Source organism: Triticum aestivum, chromosome 7B, assembly GCF_018294505.1.
Source record: "Triticum aestivum cultivar Chinese Spring chromosome 7B, IWGSC CS RefSeq v2.1, whole genome shotgun sequence".
NCBI lineage: Eukaryota > Viridiplantae > Streptophyta > Magnoliopsida > Poales > Poaceae > Triticum > Triticum aestivum.
Genome location: NC_057813.1, coordinates 188,137,659 through 188,148,934, shown reverse-complemented (window position 1 = coordinate 188,148,934; position 11,276 = coordinate 188,137,659). Strand labels below are relative to the sequence as shown.

Here is an 11,276-nt window from a genome sequence, read left to right as displayed (position 1 = left end):
GGCGGGAGCTCCTCCGGCTCCCTTTTCACCGGCATGAGGAGCGGCGTACGGGAACTCGACCCCCCGGCGGAGCTGCTCGCGCCGGAGGACAGACGCGCCTGCCTGCAGTCGTACTCCTCCGTCTCGCGGCGGAGGAGCGGTGGCGGTAGGCCGCGATTCGTGTACTTCTTCGCGGCTCGCTTCCTTGCACCGTCAGCTCTGACACACTGCTGCCGCTCGGGGTCGTTGCTATTGCCGGAGCGACAGCACGAGCTCCACATCGCGCGCCACATGGTGGAGTGCGGTGGCGGATTCGAGTCACCGACGGCAAGAAATTGAGAGGGGGGATTGTGGCGGCGTGGGGATAGGGTTTCGCCCCGTATACTCGCCGCAAACCCGTAGATATACCGAGGGGAGGGGTTTACCGGCCACCGTACAATCATTTACGGACCGGACAACTATACGAGCTCTTGTCTTGCTAAAAAAACAAGCCAAACCCATATGATTGGAAACGTGCATCGCCGCGGCACGCCCTCTGTATTTCTGGGAAAAAGTTAACGCGGCTTTCGGACTGCAGAATCGAATAATTTTCCCTAGGTTCCGTCCCTGCAAAATTTTTTCTTTCTTTTCGACGCACCCTGCAAAATTTTTCTATTGCTCCGCAGATTTTCATTTCGTTTCACACATCCCCCTGATTCCTGCGCCTTGTGCCCTGCCCCCCTCGAAAGCTTGTACGCACGCCTGATTCCCGGAGAAACAATTATCCCGCGCCCGTGCGAAGCTAACCAATCAATGAACTAATCATCGAAGCCTGCAGGCAATTTAACAAAGCCAAGCAGTACGGCGGCCAGCGCGCTCCGCCACTGCCCACTGGCCACAGCACGGCGCTCTCGCGTACTATTATATTGCTCTTTCCGTCGCTCCGCCCGAGTATTTTCCTCTCCTCGGGAGCTGCTCCATTCGGCCCTCCTCCCTCCCTCCCATCCTCGCCGTCGACCCGCCGATGCCCCCCGGGCGGCGGCGCCGGAGGCGGGGGCACCAGTGACTGACCGGGCCGCGGACGATGGCGGCGCCGGAGGGCTCTGGCGCCGGCGGCGGGGAGGGGGCGAGGGGCAGCAAGGTGAACCAGGAGCTGTGGTACGCGTGCGCGGGGCCGCTGGTGGCGCTGCCGCCGCCGGGGAGCCTCGTGGTCTACTTCCCGCAGGGACACAGCGAGCAGGTACGGTGCTTCCCATGACTCCTGCTGATCAAAGCTGTTGCTTTCCTCCCCTCTCTGGACGAGGAGAAAATGCTCCCTTTTTTTGGGCGTCTTGCTCTTGTCCCTTTCTGGCCGCCTCGTGTTCGCGGGAGCGCTGATGATTCCTCCCTCCCCGTGATAGCCACCAGCACGAAGCGGCCTCATGGTCGCTTCTCCGTGTCCGGCGGCCGGCAGCAGACAACCATAGTCAACTCATGGTTCTTGACACTCTCGGCTTCGTCTTGCAGACAGACAACTGCTTTAGTTTTAGTTCTTGATTGATTGAGAGGGAACTCTAATTCTTTTTCCAGTGACCTTTTCTTTTCTTCAATAGTGTGAGGGAATCTTGGCATTTTTTTTCGAATAGAACATGAGAAATTTGGGAGCTGGATTTCTACCTAGAGCTTTGGTCTTAACCTGTTCCAACTCAACTCTGTGGACATGCAACCTTTTTTTGGGCTTGGTTCATACTTGATCATATCCGTGCTAATGTTATCTCTGATGGGCACTCACATGATACCCCGGTTATCACTGTGTCACTGTCATGTTGGACCAGAACTATGATGAAAGAATTAGAGATGGATGCTTCTGATTTAGCGCGAAGTTTCATAGGAGTAATTCCTGTTTTCTGTGTGCAAGTTCAGTTGAGAGTCCATTAAAATCACATTATTACCAAAACCACTTGCAAATTTGCAAGTTGTATGCAAGTGGCCTGGAGTTCCAGGGCAAAAAGAAGTCCTTATTCCTTGATACCCAATTTCAGGTGGCAGCATCTATGCGAAAGGATGCAGACGCGCAGATTCCAAGCTATCCAAATCTTCCATCAAAGCTGATATGCATCCTCCACAGCGTCACTATGCAGGTAACCACTATCACTTTGAACAGACACCACTAACTGGACACCAGATGCGCATTCTGTGCTCTTCTATGCGGATGATCTGACCTTTTTTGCCTGATGGTTCTATCGACAAAACTTGACAGTCTGATCCTGACACGGATGAAGTTTATGCTCGGATGACTCTCCAGCCAGTTAGCAATGTAAGTGTTACTTCCTAAAGTTCAGCGAAATCTTTTTATTACGTGACGTACGGCACTGCCATGGTTTTAGTATTCTTGCCTGAAAATGGGATGGGAATTGTAACTGCTAGGTGACACAGTGTGACAAGGAGATATTGCTGGCGTCAGAGCTTGCCCTGAAACAAAACAAGCCACAAACAGAATTCTTCTGCAAAACATTGACCGCGAGTGATACGAGCACTCATGGAGGATTCTCCGTGCCACGGCGTGCTGCAGAGAGGATTTTCCCTCGTCTTGTAAGGATAGTTTACTTCTGATGTAAAAAGATGTGTTGAGTGTTTTTTGGTTTGTTCTGATTTGTTCAAGCTGTACTACATGTAGGACTTCTCATTGCAACCTCCTGCTCAGGAACTCCAGGCCAGGGATTTACATGATACCATTTGGACATTCCGTCATATATTTAGAGGCAAGTCAAATGTTTTTTAGTTCCTCTCGACGCATGAATGAAAGCTGGTGGAAGTTAGCCAAGCCCATATTTTAATACCATGCATCTGTTTTGGCCTACAGTTCTTTTCCTTCATGATTTAATCCATTTTACTGTTTTCCTTAGAAAGGAATAATGCACTAATTTTATGATTGCTTCTCTTCCTCTTCACCAGGCCAGCCTAAAAGGCATCTTTTGACTACTGGCTGGAGCCTATTTATTAGTGGAAAGAGACTTCTTGCTGGTGATTCAGTCTTATTTATTAGGTAAAATGTTGATGCCGAGGTCTCTATTTATTTGTTGGACAGTCAGCTTTTCCTGACTTTGTATTGCTCAAGAATTGATGTAACAAATAAACTTATCTGTAAAGGTAATCAGTGCCACTAAAATTCTTCCCTTGTGATTGTAGGGATGCAAAACAGCAGCTCCTCTTGGGGATCAGGCGAGCAAATAGGCAACCTACTAACCTCTCATCATCTGTCTTGTCTAGTGATAGCATGCATATCGGAGTTCTTGCTGCTGCAGCTCATGCAGCAGCAAATAACAGCCAATTTACAATATTCTATAACCCAAGGTAAATACCATCCTTTGTGAGTTTTCACAGGTGAATAGGTGATATACTAGAGTTTCAATTGGACTGCCTTTTGTTTCTTCAGGGCTAGTCCTTCAGAATTTGTGATTCCTTTTGCCAAGTACCAGAAGGCAGTTTATGGCAACCAATTATCTCTTGGCATGCGGTTTAGAATGATGTTTGAAACCGAAGAATCTGGAACAAGAAGGTATAGATTCCAAATTACCTAATTTGTAGATTGAGTAGTCGTCCTTCTTACTTCAAGATCACTTTAAAAATATCCTTGGAGTTTGTAGTGTACCTTTTCTATTAACTGTCAGTTTGCTGTGCGCATGCCCATGTTTTTATGTGTTTGAAGTTTTATACAAAAAATATTTTTTTGTAAAAACTATTAAGTTGTGATATCTGCCTGCAGGTACATGGGTACAATAACTGGCATAAGTGATCTGGATCCTGTAAGGTGGAAAAACTCTCAGTGGCGCAATATTCAGGTTTGGTCTAATCCATACAAATTAAACCTGCCAAACTGACAAGACATCCCCTTTATTTTTGCTGAGATTAGTAGTATGTATGAGCAGGTTGCATGGGATGAAGCAGCACCAAGTGAAAGACGCACCAGGGTTTCCCTTTGGGACATTGAACCTGTCATCGCTCCTTTCTTCATCTATCCCACACCATTATTCACCGCAAAGTGTGCGAGGCAACCTGGGATGATAGGTAACCACGGAACTACAGTTCTGCTTTCTTCATGAATAATGCATGTATCTTCTTTGTATCACTGAAAACTCCCGACCATGTATCCTTCTAGCAAATAACTAGATAACAAGTCCTTTGATGCACAACTCAGGTTTTTTGATAAAAAACTATATCCACAGATGATGATACCTCTGGAATGGATAATGTTTTTAAGAGAACCATGCCATGGCTTGGTGAGGAGATATGCAAGAAAGATATGAATACTCAGAACAGCATAGTGCCTGGTCTAAACTTAGCTCAGTCACTTCAGTGGATGAATATGCAGCAGAACTTGTCACTAGCTGGCACAGTTATGCAACCAGAGTTGCTAAACTCATTAGCTGGCAAACATGTGCAAAATTTGTCTGCAGCTGATATATCAAGGCAAATCAGCTTCCAGCCCCAATTCCTGCAACAAAATAATATCCAGTTCAGCACCTCGTTACTACCTCAGCAAAATCAACAGGCTGAACAGTTAGCGAAAGCTATAGGTACACCAAACCAACTGGGAAATATTATGGTACCACAGAAGGTAGATCAAGATTGCAATTCTGACCAGAAGCAGCATACAGTTACTCAATCAGTGCAAGGCAGCCAGGCAAACTTAAACGTCACACAGCCTGAACATGTTGTCCAAGCTCAGTTCCAGCAACCTCGAGTGATTCTCCAGGCTCAACTCCAGCAACAGCAACCTCTGGTCCAGAGTCATACAGTCTTTCAGGGAGGCCTTCAGCAAATCCAGGTCCTGCAGCAACAGCAACCACATTTGCAGCAACAGCTACAACAGCAACAACCTCAACATCATCAGCAGGTTCAACACTCAGTACAGGAGCAGCAGCAAATGAAGACACAACCTGTTCATGTGTCCAGTGATGTGAACATGAATACACAACTATCTGATCATCAAATGAAACTTCAATTATTAAAGGCTCTACATTCACAGCAACATCTGACCATGGAGCAGCAGAAAATGCTTTTTGATTTGCAGCAACAAGTGGTAAATTCTCAGTCAGATCCTCAGCAATGTGTGCAAGGAGCTACCCAAACTGTTGGTTTTCACAACAGGAACACCATCCAGTATGCAACGCAACAAAAGGCACAGTCTCACCAACCGGTTGAAGATTCGCCTAGGGGTACCATTCCCGTTGCAAAATCAGATGTCGTTACCTCCATGGGTGCTAGCTCTTTGAATGTGGCTGGTCGAATGCAGTCGGTGAGGACAGATAATGTTCCGTCTTCGTCAACATCACCATCACCATCCACTGCCACTAATCACGTTCTTTTGCAGTCCATCCCAAGTAGCTCCAAGAACCAGAGTTTACCAACTGCAGCAAAAACATCTCAATCATCTGTTGTCTTGGGCCCTACAATTGAACAGGAAATGAAGTCTTACCAGAGTGTTAAGCCAACAATAATGATTCCCAAGATGATTGAACAAGGGCCAGCTACTGAACGAGACTACATAAACAACCCCCACATGGATTACTTGGATACATCCTCCTCAGCTACTTCGGTTTGCCTTTCTCAGGCTGATGGATCATTGCAACAAAACTTTCCATCTTCATCCTTCGATCAGCATCAGCTGTTGAGGGACACAGCTCCAGATAGTGAGTTTGAGATTTCAGATCCAACAAATAACCTTCTATTTGGGGTGAACATTGATGGTCAACTGGGCTTACCACTTAATGCAGATGCCTTGCTTGCAAATAGCATTGAAAATGATAAATTCATGGATGAGATGGCTGGAAATGGCATTTCTAACTACATTTCATCTAAGGATTCTCAACAAGAGTTATCATCTTCAATGATTTCACATTCACTTGGAGTTGCTGACATGGGATTCAATTCTATAGATTCTGCAATCAATGATCCCTCATTCCTAAATAGAAATTCCAGGGCACCAGCTCCTGCACATCAACGCATGCGAACTTACACCAAGGTTTGTTATTTTTGCTCCAGTGTGTCATTTTACAGTTCACATCAGGATTTTTCCGAGATAATGGAAGCCAACGGATGAATGGCAAGCCACATAGATAAACAAGAGAAAAAAAAAGTCACATAGTCTGTTACACAATAGCCACCCAAATTGGTCATAAATCCCCTGGCTATCAACTCCAGCCTAGTCATAGGCTCTTGCACACCACAGGAATACTTCGTTATAGATAAGCAACGAACTATTTCACCTTGTAGAATGTAAGTAATTACATATTTATCTCTAGATCTTCCTACCTATATAGATTTTTCTCTGACTAATTTCCTTGCAAAATGATGACCTGAAATTTTATATGCTCACTTTACTGTGCTCAAAAAGTCAATGTTCAAAGTCATTAACGTTAGAAGAGTTTATCCTTAGGCTCTTATCATATTTCTTTCTGTGTTTCTACTTTCTAGCATTGTTTATATTTACATACGAGTGCACTGTCTCACTCTTGCAGTAAGATCATTCCTGACCAAAGTACTATATGCAGGTGCACAAACGTGGTGCTGTAGGGAGATCTATCGACATGAACCGTTATTCAGGGTATGATGAACTGAAGCATGACATTGCGCGGATGTTTGGTATCGAGGGGCAGCTTGGTGACCAAAGTAGAGTTGGCTGGAAACTAGTATATGAAGATCATGAGAAGGATGTTCTACTAGTTGGTGATGACCCATGGGAGTAAGTAAAACTCCATGAGCTTGTTTCTAATTTTTGCATACGAAACTTACTAGCATGACTTTCTGGAAATGTGCAAAACTACTAAAAGATAAAGCTGATGGGTGGCTTTAGGCAATTTGTGTGGACATGACCTTGGGGAATGGGTAGCTATCAACTAACGCTTCATTCGCTGGTTGCTAAATTAGCTTGCCGAGTACAATGAAAGGCCTGTGACAGTTTATAACTTCAACTGAATATGTACCTGTAAAAGAAAAATCAAAGAGACCCTAAAATCAATTTAACACATTCTGCTGCACTTTGGCTTCAATTTTAATGCTCATTCATTTACTCTCTTAATCTGGCTATTGAGCCACTCTGATAAGCAAAGCATTGCTTGTGTAGGGATTTTCTGAACTGCGTACGGTGCATCAGGATTCTTTCTCCACAGGAAGAAATGCAAATGAGATTGGTTGGTGACTTTGGAGACGGCTTTCTACCCAACCAGGCCTGCAGCAGCTCAGATGGGGGTCAACCTTGGTAACTGAGATCACATGTATGAATGACCAATGTAGTTTCTGGTGCTGCGGGGACCGACATTTTTCTCCTCCCTGTCAGTCTTATGAATACAGATGCTGAGGATGGCAGTTGACGATAATTTAGGCTTTGAAATTCCAAGGTCGAGCGAACATGAATATAAGGAACAATTCATACTTTTTGTCTCTGTTGTAGTCTTGTAGTCCTCATGTTTTGTTGGCCTTGCAATCTACATAGCCAACCCATATTTTCTGCTGCCATGTAGTATATGTCATTGTTGCCTGATGTAACAGTTTGCCACATACTCAGATGTCAACTACTGTAACTTGCGGTTCTAAATGAAGAAATCGTATTCTCCCCTTGTTCATGAACTCTGTGGTCTGATTGATCTGCATTCTTCCTCCAAAAAATTCTGGTAATGTCTGATTAATTCAATACAAGAACTAGGAACATCTGGGGTATGAGTTAGCTTTGATCACTAAGCAGGTCATCGAAACAACACACGGAAAAAAATATCAGATCAACACAACACAAGAAGAAAAATTCAGATCAAAACAACACAAGAATGAAATCAGAACATAGAGAGAATCTATAAAAAATTCTAGGGCATTATTTGTCAGAGGTATAGCCTTCACTTCTTGCCGTCTCGACGTCTCGCCCTCTGTTGCTATTGGTCCCGCGATGCATTGAGAGAGGAAAGTCCCCACTATTTGCGACCGCTCAACGTCTCGCCGTCTCCCTCACCCAGCGCCGCCGGAAAGCCCTCGCGACTCAATGGCGGTGTGTGCGGAGCTGAACCAGCTGCAGCACATCGAGCCCTCCCGCTTCATCTCCTTCTCCTTCCCCAGCCCTTTCCTCCACGACGCCTCCAACCCTTACAGCGACGCCGACGACCACGCGGAGTTCCTCCGGGTGGCCGTTGTCGACTCCCCTGCCCCCGCGGCGCCATCCCCGCCCGCCGCGCGGACGGCGGCGATGCTCGTCCCGGCCGGCCGGCACCGCGACTGGATCTTCTCCACCCGCGCCGGGCAGCTCCACCTCCTCCTCTCCTCCCGATCCCAGTGCACAATCTCTCGTCTTATACTCGTCGGCCCAGAGATCGCCACTCCCTCCCCTCGGGTCGTTTGCTGCGCCGCCGCTCGCCCGGACCCGGATCCTGCTCGCGCGCGGCTCCTCCCGCTCCTCCTGGCCCTCTGCCCCAGGGCTGCGTTTGGCAACGGTGCCATCCCTGACGTCCCGCTGCTCTCCTTCCACGATGACCTCCTTCGGCTTGTTCCTGTCCAGGTTGTCGCCGGTCCTGTCGTCGGCGAGATGCTTGTCGAGGATGTGGCCGTGGACTGCGCTCCTGGCCCGGCCGAGTTGCGCCGGAGGCTGCGTTTCAAGCGCATGCCGTGCCTTATACAGACCCAGGTGCGCCTGGCCCGGCCAATGTCTGCTGCTGCTTCTGCTGCTTCTTCGTTGTTGGAGGCATTGGAGGAGGGGCCTGCTAGTTCGTTACAGCCCGAGGTGGGTGGACCATTAGTCCAGCCTTACCTCCAGGCCATGGTTGCCGGCCTTGCACTCATCGATTCATCGGTGGAGGAGAATGCTCGGTCAGGTGCAAGGCCGAGGTGCCTTTGCGCTGGCGTTGGTGGAGGAGCTCTTCCAATGTCCATCAGGGTGGGACTTGGCTTCGATGTACTGGGCGTTGAGGCTGATTGTGTTGTCCTAGACGTCGCAAGGAACTATTTTGGACTTGTGGAGGATGAGTTCCTTCATGTACGTGTTGGCGATGCTATTCAAACGATTCAGGATTTTGCACATGGAGATGAGCCTGATTCGAAATTCAGTGCAATTATGGTGGATCTTGACTCCCCTGAAGCTATTTGTGGTGTCAGTGCGCCGCCATTGGAGATGACCCATAGAAGCACCCTTCTTGCTGCACACAGAATTCTACATCATCATGGAGTGCTGGTACTGAATGTAATCCCTCCTGCTGCTGATGCATCCTTCTACAAAGGGCTGATTGATGTTCTTCACCAGGTTTTCTCTGAGTTATATGAAATAGATGTTGGTAATGGTGAAAATTTTGTTCTTGTTGCCAGAGTGTCACCAACTGGAAGCACCCTTCTTGATAGTTCAAGGCTCTTTCGGACGGAATTGAGGAAATTAACTGGGGATTTTTTGGAACGTATAAGAAAAGTTGAAATTCCAAGTTAGTATTGCTGTTTGAAGTCATGACCTATAGATAGGCTGTTCCAGACTTATATTTGGGTCTGATATATAGTGCTAAGGTCATGGCTATATTAGAATTTTGACAGTACTATTCTGATACCCAATCAAGAAAGCCTGTTTTTTGCATTACTACAGAACTGCTGGGTTTGCTTTTGTTATTTTGCTGCTAGTGCAAACTGAGCATTTGCTGCTGTACTTTAGATCATATCTGAGTGAGCAATACCTGAACTTCATATTGTCTTCCGAGGATGAATACTTTAGGAGGAGCGACGATTTTTTGAAAATCAATGATGGAAAGTGCCGGGGTAAAGAACTCTGGCAAGTTCGCTTCAATCCAGGAGCTGTGGAATACCAATTTTTTTTGGAAGTTCACTACCAGTTAATGGTTAATTCCACATGTTGACAAGCTTAGGCAGCGATTCAGGGTGCAACCAGATCAACTAAGTTACATGAGATGCTCTTTATCCTTCATCAACTGATAGGTGCATATGTTCATGAAGATTGTGCTGTCCTGCTAACCATTGTACGACAGTAAAGTGTTCGTCATGACACTAGTAGATATAATTCGAAATTTATTTATGTGCCAGAATTCTATTTTTAGCCATTTGACACTTCGTTTTTCTTTACGTTCCGACGAGCAGTAATTTTGTTTTACTCTCAAGAAGAATTATGGTGTAGGGATTTAGCTCAAAGCAGAATACATCAAATGACATCACTACTTAATTACATATTCAGTTGTTTCAAATTTAGCCTTGTTATTAGATTATATCATATTATATGTCAATTGGCTTTTATGGGGTATAAAAATGATCTTTAAATATGCTTCTAAGGTTGCCTTGTTCAGTAAACTCGTCTACAGCGTGATTTGAGTAACACAATTATAGCATATGCAATTGATCTCTCCTTTTCCCCCATTTGCTTTTAGGTTGGAATTGATGTCAGTTTGGTTTGAACGAGAAAAAGAGTGGTTACCAATTATTTAGCTGGGCAGGAAACTTTCTGCTTACCTAGATGGCTAGATGGTGGGGTCAACTTTATTCAAATCAAGCTTCTTGGATGAGCAGCATCCATATGTTTATCTGCTGTGATGTGTACAGCAATTAAACGACGAATCTGTCGCGGAAGAAATGCCAGAATGCGAGCAAATGATTTCATCAGTTGGAGAGAGTTCATAAACAGATGTTTCGGTGGAGTACTCTACCGTTGAACATGCCTAGTGGCCTGAATATTTCAACCAGTTCACCAACGATGTGTTCAGACATCTCACATGTTGTTGATTTTGTCAGAACCCAATATGTCGCCACTATTGCTTTTTCTCGGTTCGAACTCCATGTAGTTTGGTTATTTCGATTAAAAAACGCCGGGTTAAACTAGGGGTAAGGGAATCTTGTCTAATTCACAACTAGATGTTTTTTAAGGATGTCACATCTAAGCTCCCACAAATATATAATGCAGCAATAAGAAACAAAAAAAACTAGGAAACAAATTAGACCACAAACAGAATGAAAATCAACGCCATCCCCAAATAGGATATTGGAGCCGGCCATAAAATTTTACAGTTTGTCTAATTCACTCTAGATGTTTTTTAAGGATGTCACATTTAAGCTCCCACAAATATATAATGCAGCAAAAAAAAAACTAGAACAAAAAAATAAACCACAAACAGAGTGAAAATCAGTTTAGATGCGACATAGTTATGTCACATCTAGATGTGACCTAGACAGACCCAAAATCTTATCCATCAAACGCCAGCTCCTTTCTTAATTAAGAGTTAAAAGCATTGGGGTCCTAGAACTTGCTTAGGATGTGATGATTTGGTCCTACAACTTGCAAAATGACCCTACCCAGTCCCACAACTTGCATCCAA

The 11,276-nt window shown here is 45.5% G+C and overlaps 2 protein-coding genes across 5 annotated transcripts; both read left to right on the top strand.

Moving 5' to 3' along the window:
- The first annotated feature begins 837 nt into the window (after positions 1-837).
- Positions 838-7,562, top strand: LOC123157528 (auxin response factor 21). Of its 4 annotated transcripts, none has more exons than XM_044575818.1 (14): positions 838-1,198; positions 1,980-2,078; positions 2,198-2,254; positions 2,365-2,529; positions 2,615-2,699; positions 2,893-2,983; positions 3,127-3,291; positions 3,374-3,496; positions 3,704-3,779; positions 3,867-4,005; positions 4,164-5,236; positions 5,312-5,962; positions 6,492-6,682; positions 7,064-7,562. In XM_044575818.1, exons 1-14 carry the CDS (start codon positions 1,043-1,045, stop codon positions 7,200-7,202), a joined length of 3,210 nt encoding a protein of 1,069 aa, XP_044431753.1. In that variant the 5' UTR covers positions 838-1,042; the 3' UTR covers positions 7,203-7,562. The 4 variants fall into 4 exon arrangements, with proteins under 4 accessions (XP_044431753.1, XP_044431752.1, XP_044431751.1 ...); XM_044575819.1 differs by having other exon boundaries at positions 867-966; positions 1,066-1,198; positions 4,164-5,962; XM_044575817.1 differs by having other exon boundaries at positions 839-1,198; positions 2,374-2,529; positions 4,164-5,962.
- A 286-nt stretch (positions 7,563-7,848) lies between these two features.
- LOC123157529 (eEF1A lysine and N-terminal methyltransferase-like) lies at positions 7,849-10,712 on the top strand. The gene has a single exon (XM_044575820.1). It carries the CDS (start codon positions 7,970-7,972, stop codon positions 9,392-9,394), a length of 1,425 nt encoding a protein of 474 aa, XP_044431755.1. The 5' UTR covers positions 7,849-7,969; the 3' UTR covers positions 9,395-10,712.
- Positions 10,713-11,276: the final 564 nt, after the last annotated feature.